Source organism: Cherax quadricarinatus, chromosome 56 (genome assembly GCF_038502225.1).
Source record: "Cherax quadricarinatus isolate ZL_2023a chromosome 56, ASM3850222v1, whole genome shotgun sequence".
In the NCBI taxonomy this organism is placed as follows: domain Eukaryota; kingdom Metazoa; phylum Arthropoda; class Malacostraca; order Decapoda; family Parastacidae; genus Cherax; species Cherax quadricarinatus.
The window spans coordinates 497,292-520,143 of NC_091347.1; the positions used below are offsets into that span (position 1 = coordinate 497,292).

Below are 22,852 nucleotides of genomic sequence, written 5' to 3' on the forward strand. Positions count from 1 at the left end.
CCTCCTCCTCCTCCTCCTCCTCCTCCTCCTCCTCCTCCTCCTCCTCCTCCTCCTCCTCCTCCTCCTCCTCCTCCTCCTCCTCCTCTCCTCCTCCTCCTCCTCCTCCTCCTCCTCCTCCTCCTCCTCCTCCTCCTCCTCCTCCTCCTCCTCCTCCTCCTCCTCCTCCTCCTCCTCCTCCTCCTCCTCCTCCTCCTCCTCCTCCTCCTCCTCCTCCTCCTCCTCCTCCTCCTCCTCCTCCTCCTCCTCCTCCTCCTCCTCCTCCTCCTCCTCCTCCTCCTCCTCCTCCTCCTCCTCCTCCTCCTCCTCCTCCTCCTCCTCCTCCTCCTCCTCCTGCTCCTCCTCCTCCTCCTCCTCCTCCTCCTCCTCCTCACGTGCAGCGTCTGGTTGTCTTTGTTGTGGACGTTTCGCCATCCAGTGGCTGGCTGGATGGCAAAACGTCTATGATAGGGATGCCCGGGTGTTGCACATGTGTCTTAATTTCATCTTGTCGGTATTATATACCTTTCTTGTACTACTACTTCCATCACCTCTTCCTGCCTATATATAGCCGTCCTACTCCACCTCTGGTTAGTGTGACTTTGTCAATTGTCCAAGTCAGACCGAAACGTCGTCGTAAGCTTTTCTCTTTTATGTGCGGGTTATTTGTGTACCACTCTCATACTTTTAAATAACTTCTTCTTAAATTCCATCGTGTTTCTCACTTTCTTTACCAAAGGAACTTTACTAGGAACTTTCTTTGGGGCCATGGTCACTTATTTTGGAATTGCACTTAAATTGATGACCACAAAAAACAATTGATTACAATCAAATGTTTGGATGAATGAGCAGAAGCTTCCTCACTCACCCAGAGACAAAGCCAGACTGATGCGCAAGTGGCTTTTGACGGTGGGTTGATGTGTCCCATACGCCCAGTGAGTTGGCCGATAAGCGAAGCGGCCGATAACCGAGGGTCCAATGTACCATGTTTTTTAAGGAGTTCCATACATTGCAAGAAGTCTAATAGTATGTACAGTGATTGTACATAATGTATGTACAGTATCTGTTAGATCCAGAATTGTCTGTTACTGTTATGATCTTGAAAAACCATCTCATCAGTTAGTCTGTTAAACCAAGGTTTCACTGTCTGTGTACTGTTACTACAAATAAGCAGGTTTAACATTTTGAGAGTTGGTCCAGTAATACCATGGCTTTGAAGCCAGGGTCGGTCCCATAGTTCTACGCCATAGGCTCGGCTCACTCAGATAAGCTGTGAGTGGTAAATTTGGGCCTAGGTATGAGAGAATGGGTCTGTGGTAAGTGTGCACCATATAAGAAAAAAAATCCTGCAGCAAGTAGTGCATAATGGGAAAAAAACGGCAACTATATTTTTAGTTTAAAACACCGACTTTGTGGTGTATTTTTGTATGGTTTTTAATGTTGTATTCTTGATTTCTTAGTCTTATATGATAGAATGGAAGATATATTACAGAAATAGAGATGCTTTTGATTGGTATCAAAAGTAGCTTGAAATTGAACTTAAATAGTGGAAATATTTGATTTTTGCCAATATTCCAGCATACACAAATGACATCACTTGTCCAGTATGCATCCAGCTTGCCAGTCTAATATACACATTTAGGAATGCAGTAACATTGTTTATGCAATTATTACAATAATGCAGTAGTCTGCATAAAGTTAATCTTTTACTTTTTTCTGTGAATAAAACTTAAAATGGAAAGCAAGCATAATATAAGAGGGGCCTGGAGACGTGACTAAGGAATGGATTTTTTTTTTTTTTGTACCAGGAATGTCTACGTTGTTTATTCTGGACACTATTTTTAAATTTGCCAATTTTTTTATTTTGTGTGAAATTGGCCAAACTACAGTTTTCTGATAATTTTGTTGGGTAGTTGAAATAGGTAAATGGGTAGTTTCTTGTACTCAATCGATATATGGACCACAGGTAAGAAATATGGACTGTGCTTTCTGTAATAGGAATAAGAAGGTGAGAGAGTGTGCTTCCCTGGAGCTGGTGTTGGTGACATAGTCAACAGGTTGGATAATATGTCAGGTAATGGGAACTAGCCCATTATCTGTCTCAGTGCTGGTGGAAATGATATCAGGAAGGGTAGGAGAGAAGAGCTGCTAGATAAGTACAGTCAGCTATAGATATAATTAGGTCTAAGAGAGGGGTCCCAATCATATGTAGCATCTTGCCTAAAAGGGGAGTGGGCAATGAATGGTTGTCTAGGGCAATTGGTATAAATTGCTGGCTAGACAGATACTGCAAGGAATTTGCAATCCCATTCATTGACAACTGGGACAACTTTTATGTCAAACATGATATGTATGCAAGGGATGGGATGCATCTCTCTGGGGTAGGAGTGGTAGCACTTGCGAACTCTTATTGAGAGAGCCATTGCTAACATGTCTAGGATTTTAAACTGATAGAAGATAGGGGTATGGGTTTGTGTGTGGGAAACAGTCAGGCTGCAATACCAGAGTTGAAAACAGTAAATGTTTAAAAGACATTAATCATAAAGTTACAAATAAAGACAGTGGATCAGGTCAGCAAACAAAGGGAGACAGCAGAGGGCAGCGAAAGACTAGCTACCTTAAGGTATACTATACTAATAGCAAGAGTTTAAGAAATAAGATGTAGATGAGCTAAGATTAATTGCAAGTACAAAGAAGCATAGATATTATTGCTATAACAGAGACCTGGCTCAATCTGAAAGATAGAGAAATGCCTTCTGAATGTCACATACAAGGCTATAAATTATTTCATACTGATAGGATCAACAAGAAGTGTGGTGGAGTAGTGATATATGTCAGAGACAATTTAAATTGTTGTGTTAGACAAGATATAAAATTAGAAGTGTCGGCCACTGAATCTGTTTGGTTACAGCTTCTCGAGAGCTGTGAAAAACTAATCTTGGGTGTAATTTATAGGCCCCCAAACCTTGACAGGGAGTGCAGTAAACTTCTATGGGACAAAATTCATAAAGCATCTACATACGAAAATGTTGTGCTAATGGGATATTTTAACTTTAAGACAAATTGACTGGAGCAATTTGATAGGAAATTTAGAGTCGAGTGACTTTCTTGATACAATTCGGGATTGTTTTTTTAAAACAGTTTGTTACAGAACCCCCCGGGAAAGTTCCAGCTGTTCGAGTCTGTTCTTTCTCACTCCCTTGCTCGAAAGCCCAACTGCCTACGGTGCCTTCCCACTCTCTTTTTCTTGACCACTTCCACTCTCATTCTCATGCCATCGCCGTGTACACAGATGGCTCTAAATCTTCTGACGGCGTCAGATTCGCAGCAGTGTTTCCGGACAGCATCGTGCGAGGGCATTTACTATCTTCGGCTAGTATTTTTACTGCAGAATTGTATGCCATTCTTGCAGCACTTATTCGTATCGCATCTATGCCTGTGTCATCATTTGTGGTTGTCTCAGACTTCCTTAGTGCTCTACAGGCTATACGGAAATTTGATACACCTCACCCCCTAGTTCTCCGTATCCAACTTTGGCTACGCCGTATCTCTACCAAGCATATTGTTTTTTGTTGGGATCCTGGTCATGTTGACGTACAGGGCAATGAACAGGCAGATACTGCTGCGCGGTCAGCAGTACATGACCTACCAATTTCATATAGAGGTGTTCCATTTCCAGACTATTTTGCTGTAATAGCTACCCACCTTCACATCCGTTGGCAACAACGTTGGTCTGCTCTGCTCAATAACAAACTTCGTTCTATTAAACCGAATATAGGTTACTGGCCGCCTTCTTGTCACCATTGTTGAGGTTGGGAGACTACTCTCTCTCGCCTTCGTATTGGCCATACTCATCATACTCATGGATATCTCATGGAGAGGCGCCCTGCTCCTCTTTGTGAGAATTGACAGGTTCCAGTATCGGTCAGCCACATTCATCAACGAGCACGCAGAATTTACCTCCAACGTCGTCTTCGCTCTGCTGCCCTCTCTTTACCTTCCCTTCTTGCTGATGGACCCACCTTTCATCCGGACTCTCTCACTGACTTTTTGACAACAACTGACTTACTCCACAAACTCTGATGATGATACCTTCAGCCCTTTCTACCTCAATCTCTTGCTACCCTCTACCCCCTCACTATTCCCTGCCCCGCTGCTTTCTGTAACCTACTTATCATCCTTTCCCCCTTCTGCCTCCCGATACCCTCGCTTCCTTCCCTACCCTGCAGCGCTCTATAGCCCTTGTGGCTTAGCGCTTCTTTTTGATTCTTTCTTTTCTTTCAACACACCGGCTGTATCCCACCGAGGTGGGGTGGCCCAAAAGGAAAAACGAAAGTTTCTTCTTTTACATTTAGTAATATATACAGGAGAAGGAGTTACTAGCCCCTTGCTCCCGGGATTTTAGTCGCCTCTTACGACACGCATGGCTTATGGAGGAAGAATTCTGTTCCACTTCCCCATGGAGATAAGAGGAAATAAACAAGAACTAGAAAGAAAATAGAAAAAACCCCAGAAGGGTATGTATGTATATATATGCTTGTACATGTATGTGTAGTGTGACCTAAGTGTAAATAGAAGTAGCAAGACGTACCTGAAACATTGCATGTTCATGAGACAGAAAAACGGACACCAGCAATCCTACCATCGTGTAAAACAATTACAGGTTTTCGTTTTACACTCACTTGGCAGGACGGTAGTACCTCCCTGGGTGGTTGCTGTCTACCAGCCTACTACCTAGATTCTTTTTGATTATAATAATAATAATTTCCTATGAGGATAAACTGAGGGCCTTGAATCTGCACTCTCTAGAAAGGTGTAGAATTAGGGGGGATATAACTAAGGTATATAAATGGACAAAAAGGTGAATACAGGAAAGAGTAAGGTTATGAGGATAACAAAAAGATTAGGTGATGAAAGATTGGATATCAGATTGGAGGGAGAGAGTATGGAGGAGGTGAATGTATTCAGATATTTGGGAGTGGACGTGTCAGCGGATGGGTCTATGAAAGATGAGGTGAATCATAGAATTGATGAGGGAAAAAGAGTGAGTGGTGCACTTAGGAGTCTGTGGAGACAAAGAACTTTGTCCTTGGAGGCAAAGAGGGGAATGTATGAGAGTATAGTTTTACCAACACTCTTATATGGGTGTGAAGCGTGGGTGATGAATGTTGCAGCGAGGAGAAGGCTGGAGGAAGTGGAGATGTCATGTCTGAGGGCAATGTGTGGTGTGAATATAATGCAGAGAATTCGTAGTTTGGAAGTTAGGAGGAGGTGCGGGATTACCAAAACTGTTGTCCAGAGGGCTGAGGAAGGGTTGTTGAGGTGGTTCGGATATGTAGAGAGAATGGAGCGAAACAGAATGACTTCAAGAGTGTATCAGTCTGTAGTGGAAGGAAGGCGGGGTAGGGGTCGGCCTAGGAAAGGTTGGAGGGAGGGGGTAAAGGAGGTTTTGTGTGCGAGGGGCTTGGACTTCCAGCAGGCATGCGTGAGTGTGTTTGATAGGAGTGAATGGAGACAAATGGTTTTTAATACTTGACGTGCTGTTGGAGTGTGAGCAAAGTAACATTTATGAAGGGATTCAGGGAAACCGGCAGGCCGGACTTGAGTCCTGGAGATGGGAAGTACAGTGCCTGCACTCTGAAGGAGGGGTGTTAATGTTGCAGTTTAAAAACTGTAGTGTAAAGCACCCTTCTGGCAAGACAGTGATGGAGTGAATGATGGTGAAAGTTTTTCTTTTTCGGGCCACCCTGCCTTGGTGGGAATCAGCCAGTGTGATAATAAAAATAAAATAACAGGAATAAATATTGGGGATGTAAATAGTGTGCTAAAAATATCTAGCCAAGACAGGACTCACAGCAGTGGTTTTAAGTTGTAAAAATTCAGATTCAGGAAGGATATAGGGAAGCACTGGTTTGGTAATAGAGTTGTGGATGAGTGGAACAAACTCCTGAGTACTGTCATAGAAGCTAAAACATTGTGTAATTGTAAAAATAGGTTAGATAAATACATGAGTGGGTGTGGGTGGGTGAGAGTTGGACCTGACTAGCATGTGCTACTAGGTCAGATGCCTTGCTCCTTCCTTTAGTGAATATGACCTGACCTTACCTGACTAGGTTGGGGTATTGGCTTGGGCCAGAGGGGGACTTGGACTTGCCTTGCATGGGCCAGTAGGCCTGCTGCAGTGTTTGGTTGACTGGAACAATGGAATTGGCCAAAGATAGGGCGCAAAGTGGGCAGAATCGCTGATGCATAAATATCACCAAGACCGCTACCCTTGCAAGAGCGTAATTCTGTAAGTTTTCTGTCAAATTTTGTACTTTTGGTTTCATTGCTTTTGGGAAAAAAAATTTCTATTTCATAAAATAAATATTTTTTTTTTTTATAAATTCTTTGACCCTGAGAGCAAGTTTGAGATAGGGTTAATGCCAGTATCATGTGAGAAATTTTTCAAAATGCAAATCATTTGAGAAATGGTTAGCTGATATAATAACTGATATCCTTAAGAAGTTCACAGTCTAAGTGAAACTTCTAATAGAAATACAGTGGACCCCCGCTTTATGATCACCTCCCAATGCGACCAGTTATGTAAGTGTATTTATGTAAGTGCGTTTGCACGTGAATGTTTGGGGGTCTGAAATGGACTAATCTAATTCACAATATTCCTTATGGGAACAAATTCATTCAGTACTGGCACCTGAACATACTTCTGGAATGAAATAATATCGTAAACCAGGGGTCCACTGTATTAGTTTTGAAGGCTTTCCTGAAATAATAGATCCAACCAAGCTTGATCAAGGTGACAGGTGAGTCACCTTGCATGGTTTTCAATCTTGTCCAGAAGCTGGAAATGTAGTAGAGTAGTGCACACTCAAGGTGAGAGCAAACTTGTACCACATATAGAGAGTTTTGCAGTCTGTGTTGTCGATCAGGTACAAGTTAGGCCTTATTACCATGTTTTTGGCTGCCTTTGTGGTAAGATTCACCAAATTATTCTTTATAGTCATTTCCGAGTCAAATATCACCAACAGCATATCACGCATACTTTGTGTACCAACATATATGTTGAAATACAGAGAATCCTGAATACGTATTACGGTAAATACTGTACCTACATTTTATTGCTTTGTATATTAATAAAATGCTTAAGTCTGTTGAAGCACCTTCCATCATCTATAATAGCAGGGTAACCAAAGAAAAAACATTTACCATTATTTATTCAATTGCTGTCCAGAAGTATGCTGACATTACAAGTCAGATTACCCTTTGACTGCAATATCCTCATCCCTCCTTCAGAGTTCAAGCACTTTTGGTACTGAAGTATGGAAATATGTGATAATGAGAGGTAGGAAAATAAGCACTGATTCAGGTTTGCTTCGATGCTTTTAGGACTGCTAAAGTACAGTTAGTAGGTTCCAGCCTACTGAACCAATACATAGCCTCTCACTGTTTTCCTAACAAACCAGTCTTTGACATAGAAAATTGTCCTTAATTCTGGTGGATAAAGCCTCAACATTAAAAGTTTTTCTTCAAAAAGTTTTTGAAAAGTATCCAGCAGAATTAATCACTTATTTCAGCCCTGGTTTACTTAACATTATTAATATTTATTTTGAAAGTTAAGACACTTGTGCAACATCTGGTTATCTTTATTGTAGACGTTTTGCCATCCAGTGGCTTTATCAATACAAATTCTTGGACATAATAAGAAAAATGAAGAACTATATACAAAAGATGAGGTAATCAGTCCCTCGGCCTTGGAGGTGGTGTTTAGAGCACCGTGGTTGTAGAGATTCTGAAGCACAGGCAAGGAGACTGGCGCTTATATAGGCGTCACTGAAGGGACGTGTAGCAGACGAGGGCATAGTCACTGGTAGGCGGGATTCCCCAGTGGAAGTAGGTCCTTCCCAAATTGATGGGCTAGTTGTAGAAGTCTTGAAGAAAGTCATGTAGATGTCCTCTGAATCAAGATACCATGATGTTGCAGTGCCTGACAAGTTGTGCAAGACTGGTATACAATACCGACAAGATGAAAGTTAAGACACTTGTGCAACATCTGGTTATCTTTATTGTAGACGTTTTGCCATCCAGTGGCTTTATCAATACAAATTCTTGGACATAATAAGAAAAACGAATAACTATATACAAAAGATGAGGTAATCAGTCCCTCGGCCTTGGAGGTGGTGTTTAAAGCACCGTGGTTGTAGAGATTCTGAAGCACAGGCAAGGAGACTGTCTCCTTGCCTGTGCTTCAGAATCTCTACAACCATGGTGCTCTAAACACCACCTCCAAGGCCGAGGGACTGATTACCTCATCTTTTGTATATAGTTCTTCGTTTTTCTTATTATGTCCAAGAATTTGTATTGATAAAGCCACTGGATGGCGAAACGTCTACAATAAAGATAACCAGATGTTGCACAAGTGTCTTAACTTTCATCTTGTCGGTATTGTATACCAGTCTTGCACAATATTTATTTTGTATGGGTGCAAGGCATGGGCTTTGAATATTGCAGCAAGAAGGCTAGAGACTGGAGGCATGTGTAATGTGATTATGCCAAGAGTTTGAAGTGTAGAAATTAAAGACAGTGTGAGGTCACAAAGGGCCTGAGGAGGGATTGCTGAGGTGGTTTAGGCATTTAGAGAATATGGCAATGATTTAACATGACTTGGTGATATATACATTTTTCTTTGAAAATAAGTAAAAGATTTTGCATGTAACCTTCCACTTTAAATACATGTCACTAATGTCATGTATTGCCTGTTTTATTTTTGAAGCATCTGTATGTATAATTCTTGTTTGTGTAAAAAAGAGTCATTGCTTAGAGAGAGAGAAAAAAAAAGACAAATGCATTTAAAATATTTTCTATAAAGTTTTTCTTGTAACATTAATTTACAGTGATAGGTACTGTTTATACAAGACCATCCAATTTTGTGATGCATAATTTATCTGTTATTGAATATGTTTTATGCTTAAAAAAGATATCAAGGCAAGAAGGCTAAATCATGAGTAGTGCTGTGGTCTTCTAGTTAATTCCTTAGGCATTTTTGCTTGTGATTATAGTAGGAGATGCTCTGCCTGTAATCCTCATTTTATGTTTTGATTTACCATGAGAATGCTATTAAAATTTTTACTAATTTTATCAAAGAAAAAGTGGCATGAATTGTATTAAGATTTAATGTTAAAAATTTACAAAGGAATAATTTCCTAGGCTTTTTTTTTATACATATCAATTTCTTATTCCCTTGCAAAAATATGTTTTTATTTATGTGTGACATGAAAAAGTATTGTACCTTCTGGCTGTATATTCAAATGTCTATTTATAATAAAAGAATATTTATAAACAACCTTAAATTTGTTCAAGAGGTAAATTAATATAAATATAAATATATGTTTATTTATATTTATATTTTATACATACTGTATATAACATTGACTGGATGTGTTACTTCATGGTAGGAATCCCCAGAGCCAGCAGCAACTATACATGAAGACAGCCAAAGCTTTGAGCAGACCATATCAAGGTTTGAACTTCAGTTCTCAGGCATGATCTATACACTTATGGAAAGAATATCGGAAATGGGACGGGACAACTACAATGATGCGTTGGTTAATGTAATATATAGGTAAGTAAATTCTCTTACTGAGTTCTTCTAATACATTTTTAATGTCATGAGGTTGGTTTTTTTTAAGTTTGAATAAGTAATTTTGAATTAAGCATTAAATTTTTGGAATGCTATGGCTTTGATATTTGTTGTTTTCCATGAATTTCTAAACCTGTGTACAGTGGAACCTCAGTATTCATACAACTCATATATTTGTCCAACTTTTTAAGAAAAATTTGACTCAGTATTCTGATGTTGCCCTGATATTCGACCTAAACAAAGCATCACAAGCTCAGTCTCTCGTCAGCTTTCATTCGTTAAGCATCGTTCATACAAGCTCCATGAAACATTTTGGTATTTCATTGTTATTCTGTGGTGATTTTTTTTAAATATTTCCATTGAAAATAACTAATCATAGCCCAAAAAAGAATAGTGATCCAAACAAGCCTAAAAGGAAAGCATTGATAACAACAATTAAAGTGAAAAAAAGAACTCATTGTTAAGTGGGAAAGTGAAACACGTGTGTTGGACCTGGCCACTCAATATGGTATGGCAAAATCCACCATTTTGTCCATATTGAAAATAAAGAGGCAATAAAAGGGGCTGATGTAGAAAAAGGAGTGAGGATTCTTTCTGTGAAGAGGTCACAGATAATTTGAAGAAATGGAAAAACTTTTGCTAGTGTGGATTAAGAAAAAATATTGGCTAGTGACAGTGTTTCTGAAAAGTAATTTGTCAAAAAGCAAAGCAGTTACACCTACCATCCGACTTACGACCTGCTCGACTTACGACCACTCTACTTACGACTGTGTTTTTTGTGCCAAATTTCTGGGAAATAAACAACTATTTGTGTTGTACACAGTGTTTATCCTAAACCTTACAGTATAAAATACAGTACTAACAGCATAAAAAGTAAAGTAAAACAATAAAATAGTCATTACAAAAATGTGATGTTCATGTTCAGTAGTCAAGTTCGACTTAGGTCCATTTTGACTTACGACTGGTTTCTCGGAACGGAACTCGGTCATAAGTGGGATGTCAGGTGAGACAACTCAGGGAAACAGTAACGAATTTAAGGCAAGTAGGGGCTGGTTTGATAGGAATAAAAAGGGTAGTGGGAGTCATAGTGTAGTAAGGCATGGCTACCAGTGTTAACAGAGATGAGGCTGAAAAGTTAAGAGATTTAAAACCTATATAGACATTGAGGGATTTATTCCTCAACAAGTTTTTTGTGACGAAACCAGTCTCTTTTGGAAAAGAATGCCTAAAGGAACCTACATCACACAATAAGAAAAATCATTATCAGGACACAAGCCCATGAAAGACAGGCTAACATTATTGTTGTGTGGTAATGCTAGTGGGGACTGCAAACTTAAACCGTTGCTAGTCTACTACAGTAGTCCCTCAATAATCGTCTGGCCTGAAAGTCGTTCATTTCGGAAATAGTCACGTTATTTCGTCTAAACATTGGCTTGCAAATGGTCCGTTAACTCGCTAATCGTCTTTCGTCCTAGACGCGTACTCACGGCTCTGAGCCGCCTCAGCCTCCCTTCCCAGCCAGTGTGCCATTGTTTACCAGTGAGCGACGGTCCCCTCACATGTTCATACGAAATATTTCATAATATTCCATTCATTTTAATGCTTGCAAGTGCTAAATAAGCTATCATGGCTCCAAAGAAAGCTCCTAGTGCCAAGCCTTTGGTAAAAAAGGTGAGAAATATGATTGAATTTAAGAAAAACATCATTGAACAATATGAAAGTGGCATACGTGTGGGCGAACTAGCCAGGATGTATAACAAATCCCATACAACCATATCTTCCATCATAGCCAAGAAAAAGGAAATCAAGGAAGCTGTTGTTGCAAAGGGGGTAAATATGCTGACAAAAATGAGATCACTAGTACTCGAAGATGTTGAGAAGTTATTATTGGTGTGGATAAACGAGAAACAATTAGCAGGCGATAGTCTTATGATGTTGCTAATTTGTGAAAAGGCTAGGCAGTTGCATGACGATTTGGTAAAGAAATTGCCTGCAACTAGTGGTGATGTGAGTGAATTTAAGGCCAGCAAAGGCTGGTTTGAGAGATTTAAGAAGCGTACTGGCATACACAGTGTGATAAGGCATGGTGAGGCTGCCAGTTCGGACCAAAAAGTGGCTGAAAAATATATGCAGGAATTCAAGGAGTACATAGAGGCTGAAAGACTGAAACCTGAACAAGTGTTCAATTGTGACGAAACAGGTCTCTTTTGGAAGAAAATGCCAAAGAGGACCTACATTACTCAGGAAGAAAAGGCACTGCCAGGACACAAGCCTATGAAAGACAGGCTGACGCTCATGTTCTGTGCTAATGCTAGTGGGGATTTCAAAGTGAAGCCGTTACTAGTGTACCATTCTGAAAATCCCAGAGTTCAAGAAAAACAATGTAATGAAGAGTAAATTGTGTGTGTTTTGGAGATCTAATAATAAGGCATGGGTCAAGAGGGACATTTTCGTCAAGTGGTTCAATGAAACGTTTGGCCCTAGTGTGAAGAATTACCTCCTGGAAAAGAAATTGGATCTCAAGTGCCTCCTAGTAATGGACAGTGCATCTGCTCATCCTCCAAACTTGGATGACCTAATTCTGAAGGAGTTTGGGTTCATCACAGTAAAGTTCTTGCCATCGAATACCACTCCTCTCCTCCAGCCCATGGACCAGCAGGTCATTTCAAACTTTAAAAAACTCTACACCAAAGCAATGTTTGAAAGGTGCTTTAATGTGACCTCAGACACTCACTTGACCCTAAGAGATTTTTCGAAAGAACACTTCAATGAATACAGGAAAGAGTAAGGTTATGAGGATAACAAAAAGATTAGGTGATGAAAGATTGGAGGGAGAGAGTATGGAGGAGGTGAATGTATTCAGATATTTGGGAGTGGATGTGTCAGCAGATGGGTCCATGAAAGATGAGGTGAATCATAGAATTGATGAGGGGAAAAGGGTGAGCGGTGCACTTAAAAGTCTGTGGAGACAAAGAACTTTGTCCTTGGAGGCAAAGAGGGGAATGTATGTGAGTATAGTTTTACCAACGCTCTTATATGGGTGTGAAGCATGGGTGATGAATGTTGCAGCGAGGAGAAGGCTGGAGGAAGTGGAGATGTCATGTCTGAGGGCAATGTGTGGTGTGAATATAATGCAGAGAATTCGTAGTTTGGAAGTTAGGAGGAGGTGCTGGATTACCAAAACTGTTGTCCAGAGGGCTGAGGAAGGGCTGTTGAGGTGGTTCGGACATGTAGAGAGAATGGAGTGAAACAGAATGACTTCAAGAGTGTATCAGTCTGTAGTGGAGGGAAGGCGGGGTAGGGGTCGGCCTAGGAAAGGTTGGAGGGAGGGGGTAAAGGTGGTTTTGTGTGTGAGGGGCTTGGACTTCCAGCGGGCATGAGTGAGCGTGTTTGATAGGAGTGAATGGAGACAAATGGTTTTTAATACTTGACGTGCTGTTGGAGTGTGAGCAAAGTAACATTTATGAAGGGATTCAGGGAAACTGGCAGGCCGGACTTGAGTCCTGGAGATGGGAAGTACAGTGCCTGCACTCTGAAGGAGGGGTGTTAATGTTGCAGTTTAAAAACTGTAGTGTAAAGCACCCTTTTGGCAAGACAGCGATAGAGTAAATGATGGTGAAAGTTTTTCTTTTTCGGGCCACCCTGCCTTGGTGGGAATCGGCCAGTGTGTTAATAAATATAATAACACTTCAGTATTCTCCATTGCATAAGCCTTATAGGTAAGGTTTGGGAGGGAGTGACTACCAGGTAAAGAATCTATTTCTGAATGTAATGACACCATAACTTTTCCATCTATTTTCATACTTTTTGTAATTACGCAGGTGAAATGACCCTTGTAGGTTTAGCGCTTCTTTTTGATAATATGCGGGCAGAAAGTTGGCATCCAGGGTGTAATTTACACACCTGGTATTCTGCCCATTATGAGTTCTATTTTAAGTCAATTCCTTTGCCAAGTTCAACTGAAGTCTTGGCTCATATGCTAGTATGCCTTCTATTCTGTTGATTGAGCATAAGAAACTGCCCATTATCAGAACTACCCTGGGGTAATTTTATTAAAGATAAAAACAAAAATATTCAAAAATTATCTGTATTTTAGTAGTATATCTTCCATTTTATCAATAAGAATACTTCAAAGTCAGTTTTAAACCAAACACAAGATCAGAGGTTTGCTTTTTCCCCAGGATTTTTTTTTTTTTTTATTCACACCATGCACACTTGCTGCACAGACCCATTCCCTCATGTTTAGAACAAAATTTACCTCAGTTTATGTGAGGGAGCTAAGCTAAAAACAAGTATACGCGAGCAACACCAGTGTCAGTAATTTAGATCTACGTAAGAGACGACAAAAGGTTAATAGTATTAATTACACTACATCTTTCATGTATCATATTCTAGCTTTTCTTGTGTATACATTCCTGCATTGTTGAGGTTTAATGTCATGGTGTTGATGAGCTAATGGTACCATTAAAGCGAATTATTGATTACGTGTACAGGTGCTCCTAGACTTATGATGGGGTTACGTTCCAATGACCCATATCATAAGTTGAAAATATTACAAATCGAGTATGAATATACAGTGGACCCCCGCATAGCGACCTTAATCCGTGCAAGAGGGCTGGCTGTTATGCGAAATGTTCGGTATGCGAATGAATTTTCCCCATAAGAAATAATGGAAATCAAATTAATCCGTGCAAGACACCCAAAAGTATGAAAAAAAAGTTTTTACCACATGAAATATACATTTTCCTACACACAAAGAGAAGGATACATGCGCAATAGTAGAGTAGTACATGCACAATATATATTGTGCATGTACTACTCTACTAAATGAAGAATAAATGACACTTACCTTTATTGAAGATGTAGCAATGACTGATGAGACACTGTGTCCTGGGAGTGCCTTTTCCTCCTGAGTACTGTAGGTCCTGTTTGGTATTTTCTTCCAGAACAGGCATTATCACACTGTGTATGCCACTACGATTCTTAAATCTCTCAAACCAACCTTTGCTGGCTCTAAATTCACCAATATGAGCACTAGTTCCAGGCATTTTCCCTGTTCACCTGGGTGTTAGTCGACTGGTGTGGGTTGCATCCTGGGAGACAAGATTAAGGACCCCAATGGAAATAAGTTAGACAGTCTTCGATGACACTGACTTTTTTGGGTTATCTTGGGTGGCAAATCCTCTGGGGTTAATTGTTTCTTGGTATTCTCAATAAGCCACACCAACAACGGTGGTACAGCAGCAACAGACGATGCTACAGCAGCAACAGACGATGCTACAGCAGCAGCAGACGATGCTACAGCAGCAACTGACGATGTTACAGCAGCAGCAGACGATGCTACAGCAGCAGCAGCAGCAGACGATGCTACAGCAGCAGCAGCAGCTGACGGTGGTACAGCAGCAACAGACGATGGTACAGCAGCAACAGACGATGCTACAGCAGCAGCAGACGATGCTACAGCAGCAGCAGCAGCAGCAGCAGCTGACAGTGGTACAGCAGCAACAGACGATGCTACAGCAGCAACAGACGATGCTACAGCAGCAGCAGACGATGCTACAGCAGCAGCAGCAGCTGACGGTGGTACAGCAGCAACAGACGATGCTACAGCAGCAACAGACGATGCTACAGCAGCAGCAGACGATGCTACAGCAGCAGCAGACGATGCTACAGCAGCAGCAGACGATGCTACAGCAACAGCAGCAGCTGTACCACCAATAGTAGCGATGGTTGATTGGGGTTTATTATACAACCTGGCCAGCTCGGAGACACGCACTCCACTTTCATACTTATCAATGATCTTTTTCTTCATCTCCATAGTAATTCTCACCCTTATTGCTGTAGGGTTGGCACTAGAAGCTTTCTTGGGGCCCATGGTCACTCATTTTCCAGAAAAAATCACCAAAAACACTGTAATAATACGAAATGTTCCGATTGTATGCTTGGATGTTACCACGGAGGCTGGCTGGTAAACAATGCCACCGGCGGAACATGTGAGCGTGGCTCAGGCCGCACATTGGACGCGTCTCGGACGAAGGGCGGTGAGCGGGTTTTTGGGCGGTATGCGAGGCAAAATTTTTGCGATCAAAGCGTCCGGTATGCGGATTGTACGGTATGCGATGCGTCCGGTATGCGGGGGTCCACTGTATATGATAAATTTATAAGTAAATAAATACCTACTGTTACTGAATAAGTAAAACAAATAATTACTAACTAAATACTAGTACTGAAAGTAGAATAAACTTTTATTCATTTATCAATAAATGTACAGTATGGTACAATACAAATATGTTTTTACAGTACATTAATTTGATTACCCAAGGATCATGCAGGTACAGTACATGTAAGGTATGTTGTTTTTAGAACAACATTCTTTCACCTGGGGAATAAAACAGTTCAAAAATCAGTCTTCAGTGCTAACGTCATCCAGGTTTTCTTGATTTTTTTTTTCAACAAGTCGGCCGTTTCCCACCGAGGCAGGGTGACCCAAAAAAAAGAAAGAAAATACTTTCATCATCATTCAACACTTTCACCACACTCACACATTGTCACTGTTTTTGCAGAGGTGCTCAGAATACAATAGTTTAGAAGCATATACGTATAAAGATACACAATATATCCCTCCAAACCGCCAATATCCCAAACCCCTCCTTCAAAGTGCAGGCATTGTACTTCCCATTTCCAGGACTCAAGTCCGACTATATGAAAATAACCGGTTTCCCTGAATCCCTTCACTAAATATTACCCTGCTCACACTCCAACAGATCGTCAGGTCCCAAGTACCATTCATCTCCATTCTCTCCTATCTAACACGCTCACGCATGCTTGCTGGAAGTCCAAGCCCCTCGCCCACAAAACCTCCTTTACCCCTCTCTCCAACCCTTTCGAGGACGACCCCTACCCCGCCTTCCTTCCCCTATAGATTTATATGCTTTCCATGTCATTCTACTTTGAACCATTCTCTCTAAATGACCAAACCACCTCAACAACCCCTCTTCTGCCATCTGACTAATACTTTTATTAACTCCACACCTTTTCCTAATTTCCACACTCCGAATTTTCTGCATAATATTTACACCACACATTGCCCTTAGACAGGACATCTCCACTGCCTCCAACCGTCTCCTCGTTGCTGCATTTACCACCCAAGCTTCACATCCATATAAGAGTGTTGGTACTACTATACTTTCATACATTCCCTTCTTTGCCTCCATAGATAACGTTTTTTGACTCCACATATACCTCAACGCACCACTCACCTTTTTTCCATCATCAATTCTATGATTAACCTCATCCTTCATAAATCCATCCGCCGACACGTCAACTCCCAAGTATCTGAAAACATTCACTTCTTCCATACTTCTCCTCCCAAATTTGATATCCAATTTTTCTTTATCTAAATCATTTGATACCCTCATCACCTTACTCTTTTCTATGTTCACTTTTAACTTTCTACCTTTACACACATTCCCAAACTCATCCACTAACCTTTGCAATTTTTCTTTAGAATCTCCCATAAGCACAGTATCATCAGCAAAAAGTAACTGTGTCAATTCCCATTTTGAATTTGATTCCCCATAATTTAATCCCACCCCTCTCCCGAACACCCTAGCAATTACTTCTTTTACAACCCCATCTATAAATATAGTAAACAACCATGGTAGTAGGTTGGACTTTTGGTAGTAGGTTGGTAGACAGCAACCACCCAGGGAAGTACTACCGTCCTGCCAGATGACTGTGAAACAAAAACCTGTAACTGTTTTGCATGATGGTAGGATTGCTGGTTTCTTTTTCTGTCTCATAAACACGCTAGATAACAGGGATATCTTGCTACTCCTACTTACACTTTGGTCACACTTCACAGACACGCACATGCATATATATATATATACATACATCTAGGTTTTTCTCCTTTTTCTAAATAGCTCTTGTTCTTTTTTATTTCTTCTATTGTCCATGGGGAAGTGGAAAAGAATCTTTCCTCCGTAAGCCATGCGTGTCGTATGAGGCGACTAAAATGCCGGGAGCAATGGGCTAGTAACCCCTTCTCCTGTATACATTTTACTAAAAAAGAGAAGAAGAAAAACTTTATAAAACTGGGATGCTTAAATGTGCGTGGATGTAGTGCGGATGACAAGAAACAGATGATTGCTGATGTTATGAATGAAAAGAAGTTGGATGTCCTGGCTCTAAGCGAAACAAAGCTGAAGGGGGTAGGAGAGTTTCAGTGGGGGGAAATAAATGGGATTAAATCTGGAGTATCTGAGAGAGTTAGAGCAAAGGAAGGGGTAGCAGTAATGTTAAATGATCAGTTATGGAAGGAGAAAAGAGAATATGAATGTGTAAATTCAAGAATTATGTGGATTAAAGTAAAGGTTGGATGCGAGAAGTGGGTCATAATAAGCGTGTATGCACCTGGAGAAGAGAGGAATGCAGAGGAGAGAGAGAGATTTTGGGAGATGTTAAGTGAATGTATAGGAGCCTTTGAACCAAGTGAGAGAGTAATTGTGGTAGGGGACCTGAATGCTAAAGTAGGAGAAACTTTTAGAGAGGGTGTGGTAGGTAAGTTTGGGGTGCCAGGTGTAAATGATAATGGGAGCCCTTTGATTGAACTTTGTATAGAAAGGGGTTTAGTTATAGGTAATACATATTTTAAGAAAAAGAGGATAAATAAGTATACACGATATGATGTAGGGCGAAATGACAGTAGTTTGTTGGATTATGTATTGGTAGATAAAAGACTGTTGAGTAGACTTCAGGATGTACATGTTTATAGAGGGGCCACAGATATATCAGATCACTTTCTAGTTGTAGCTACACTGAGAGTAAAAGGTAGATGGGATACAAGGAGAATAGAAGCATCAGGGAAGAGAGAGGTGAAGGTTTATAAACTAAAAGAGGAGGCAGTTAGGGTAAGATATAAACAGCTATTGGAGGATAGATGGGCTAATGAGAGCATAGGCAATGGGGTTGAAGAGGTATGGGGTAGGTTTAAAAATGTAGTGTTAGAGTGTTCAGCAGAAGTTTGTGGTTACAGGAAAGTGGGTGCAGGAGGGAAGAGGAGCGATTGGTGGAATGATGATGTAAAGAGAGTAGTACGGGAGAAAAAGTTAGCATATGAGAAGTTTTTACATAGTAGAAGTGATGCAAGGAGGGAAGAGTATATGGAGAAAAAGAGAGAGGTTAAGAGAGTGGTGAAGCAATGTAAAAAGAGAGCAAATGAGAGAGTGGGTGAGATGTTATCAACAAATTTTGTTGAAAATAAGAAAAAGTTTTGGAGTGAGATTAACAAGTTAAGAAAGCCTAGAGAACAAATGGATTTGTCAGTTAAAAATAGGAGAGGAGAGTTATTAAATAGAGAGTTAGAGGTATTGGGAAGATGGAGGGAATATTTTGAGGAATTGTTAAATGTTGATGAAGATAGGGAAGCTGTGATTTCGTGTATAGGGCAAGGAGGAATAACATCTTGTAGGAGTGAGGAAGAGCCAGTTGTGAGTGTGGGGGAAAGTTCGTGAGGCAGTAGGTAAAATGAAAGGGGGTAAGGCAGCCGGGATTGATGGGATAAAGATAGAAATGTTAAAAGCAGGTGGGGATATAGTTTTGGAGTGGTTGGTGCAATTATTTAATAAATGTATGGAAGAGGGTAAGGTACCTAGGGATTGGCAGAGAGCATGCATAGTTCCTTTGTATAAAGGCAAAGGGGATAAAAGAGAGTGCAAAAATTATAGGGGGATAAGTCTGTTGAGTGTACCTGGTAAAGTGTATGGTAGAGTTATAATTGAAAGAATTAAGAGTAAGACGGAGAATAGGATAGCAGATGAACAAGGAGGCTTTAGGAAAGGTAGGGGGTGTGTGGACCAGGTGTTTACAGTGAAACATATAAGTGAACAGTATTTAGATAAGGCTAAAGAGGTCTTTGTGGCATTTATGGATTTGGAAAAGGCGTATGACATGGTGGATAGGGGGGCAATGTGGCAGATGTTGCAAGTGTATGGTGTAGGAGGTAGGTTACTGAAAGCAGTGAAGAGTTTTTACGAGGATAGTGAGGCTCAAGTTAGAGTATGTAGGAAAGAGGGAAATTTTTTCCCAGTAAAAGTAGGCCTTAGACAAGGATGTGTGATGTCACCGTGGTTGTTTAATATATTTATAGATGGGGTTGTAAGAGAAGTAAATGCGAGGGTCTTGGCAAGAGGCGTGGAGTTAAAAGATAAAGAATCACACACAAAGTGGGAGTTGTCACAGCTGCTCTTTGCTGATGACACTGTGCTCTTGGGAGATTCTGAAGAGAAGCTGCAGAGATTGGTGGATGAATTTGGTAGGGTGTGCAAAAGAAGAAAATTAAAGGTGAATACAGGAAAGAGTAAGGTTATGAAGATAACAAAAAGATTAGGTGATGAAAGATTGAATATCAGATTGGAGGGATAGAGTATGGAGGAGGTGAACGTATTCAGATATTTGGGAGTGGACGTGTCAGCGGATGGGTCTATGAAAGATGAGGTGAATCATAGAATTGATGAGGGAAAAAGAGTGAGTGGTGCACTTAGGAGTCTGTGGAGACAAAGAAGTTTGTCCTTGGAGGCAAAGAGGGGAATGTATGAGAGTATAGTTTTACCAACGCTCTTATATGGGTGTGAAGCGTGGGTGATGAATGTTGCAGCGAGGAGAAGGCTGGAGGCAGTGGAGATGTCATGTCTGAGGGCAATGTGTGGTGTGAATATAATGCAGAGAATTCGTAGTTTGGAAGTTAGGAGGAGGTGCGGGATTACCAAAACTGTTGTCCAGAGGGCTGAGGAAGGGTTGTTGAGGTGGTTCGGACATGTAGAGAGAATGGAGCGAAACAGAATGACTTCAAGAGTGTATCAGTCTGTAGTGGAAGGAAGGCGGGGTAGGGGTCGGCCTAGGAAGGGTTGGAGGGAGGGGGTAAAGGAGGTTTTGTGTGCGAGGGGCTTGGACTTCCAGCAGGCATGCGTGAGCGTGTTTGATAGGAGTGAATGGAGACAAATGGTTTTTAATACTTGACGTGCTGTTGGAGTGTGAGCAAAGTAACATTTATGAAGGGATTCAGGGAAACCGGCAGGCCGGACTTGAGTCCTGGAGATGGGAAGTACAGTGCCTGCACTCTGAAGGAGGGGTGTTAATGTTGCAGTTTAAAAACTGTAGTGTAAAGCACCCTTCTGGCAAGACAGTGATGGAGTGAATGATGGTGAAAGTTTTTCTTTTTCGGGCCACCCTGCCTTGGTGGGAATCGGCCAGTGTGATAAAAATAATAATAATAACCATGGTGACATTACACATCTCTGTCTAAGACCTACTTTTACCGGGAAGTAGTCTCCCTCTCTTCTACACACCCTAACCTGAGCCTCACTATCCTCATAAAAACTCTTTGCAGCATTTAGTAACTTACCACCTCTTCCATATACTTGCAACATCTGCCACATTGCTCCTCTATTCACTATCATATGCCTTTTTTTTGCATTTATGGATTTAGAAAACTTCCCTACCTTTATCTAAATAACACTTGATCTACACATCCCCTACCCACTCTGAAACCTCCTTGCTCATCCGCCATCCTACATTCTGTCTTACCTCTAATTCTTTCAATTATAACCCTACCGTACACTTTTCCTGGTATACTCAGTAAACTTATTCCTCTATAATTTTTACAATCTCTTTTGTCCCCTTTCCCTTTATATAAAGGGACTATATACATGCTCTCCACCAATCCCTAGGTACCTTCCCCTCTTTCATACATTTATTAAACAAAAGTACCAACCACTCCAACACTATATCCCCCCCTGCTTTTAACATTTCTGTCATGATCCCATCAGTTCCAGCTGCTTTACCCCCTTTCATTCTACGTAATGCCTCGCGTACCTTCCCCACACTTACATTCTGCTCTTCTTCACTCCTAAAAGATGGTATACCTCCCTGGCCAGTGCATGAAATTACCGCCTCCCTTTCTTCCTCAACATTTAAAAGTTCCTCAAAATATTCTCGCCATCTACCTAATACCCCCCTCTCCCCATCTACTGACTCCCCTGCTCTGTTTTTAACTGACAAACCCATACTTTCCCTAGGCTTTCTCAACTTGTTTAACTCACTCCAAAATTCTTTCTTATTTTCATTAAAATTTCTTGACAGTGCCTCTCCCACTCTATCATCTTCTCTCCTTTTGCACTCTCTCACAACTTTCTTTACCTTTCTTTTACTCTCCATATACTCTGCTCTTCTTACAACACTTCTGCTTTGTAAAAACCTCTCATAAGCTACCTTTTTCTCTTTTATCACACCCTTTACTTCATCATTCCACCAATCACTCCTCTTTCCTCCTGCCCCCACCCTCCTATAACCACAAACTTCTACCCCACATTCTAATACTGCATTTTTAAAACTATTCCAACCCTCTTCAACCCCCGCACTACTCATCGTTGCACTAGCCCACCTTTCTGCCAATAGTCGCTTATATTTCACCTCCCTCTTGTTGCCACCTTCCTCTTTTCCCATCTACCTCTTACTCTAACTGTAGCTACAACTAAATAATGATCCGATGTATCAGTTGCCCTTCTATAAACATGTACATCCTGGAGCCTACCCATCAACCTTTTATCCACCAATACAAAATCTAACAAACTACTTTCATTACGTGCTACATCATATCTTGTATATTGATTTATCCTCTTTTCATAAAATATGTATTACTTATTACCAAATCTCTTTCTACACATAGCTCAATTAAAGGCTCCCCATTTACAATTACCCCTGGCACACCAAATTTACCTACTACTCCCTCCATAACATTTTTACCCACTTTAGCACATTAATCCCCAACTACCATTACTCTCACACTTGATTCAAAACTACCCAGGCATTCACTCAACATTTCCCAAAATCTCTCTCTCTCCTCTACACTTCTCTCTTCTCCAGGTGCATACACGCTTACTATGACCCACTTTTCACATCCAATCTTTATTTTACTCCACATAATCCTTGAATTTATACATTTATAGTCCTTCTTTTCCTGCCATAGCTTATTCAACATTATTGCTACTCCTTCTTTAGCTCTAACTCTGTCTGAAACCCCTGACCTAATCCCATTTATTCCTCTCCATTGAAAAACTCCCACCCCCTTCAGCTTTGTTTCACTTAAAGCCAGGACATCCAGCTTCTTCTCATTCATAACATCCACAATCATCTCAGCGCCTTTCTTATCATCTGAGCACAACATCCACGCACATTCAG

At 40.9% G+C, this 22,852-nt stretch overlaps 1 protein-coding gene across 4 annotated transcripts in view; it reads left to right on the forward strand.

Moving 5' to 3' along the window:
* Grip84 (Gamma-tubulin ring protein 84) overlaps positions 1 to 22,852 on the forward strand; it is a 176,122-nt gene that overhangs the window by 146,228 nt on the left and 7,042 nt on the right. For 3 of the 4 annotated variants that reach the window (XM_070096997.1, XM_070096998.1, XM_070097000.1), the window contains one exon: positions 9,429 to 9,595. In XM_070096997.1, coding sequence (XP_069953098.1) covers positions 9,429 to 9,595 — 167 coding nt within the window. Of the gene's footprint in view, positions 1 to 6,089; positions 6,262 to 9,428; positions 9,596 to 22,852 lie in introns of those variants that run through there. The other variant, XM_070096999.1, reaches the window with a different exon arrangement.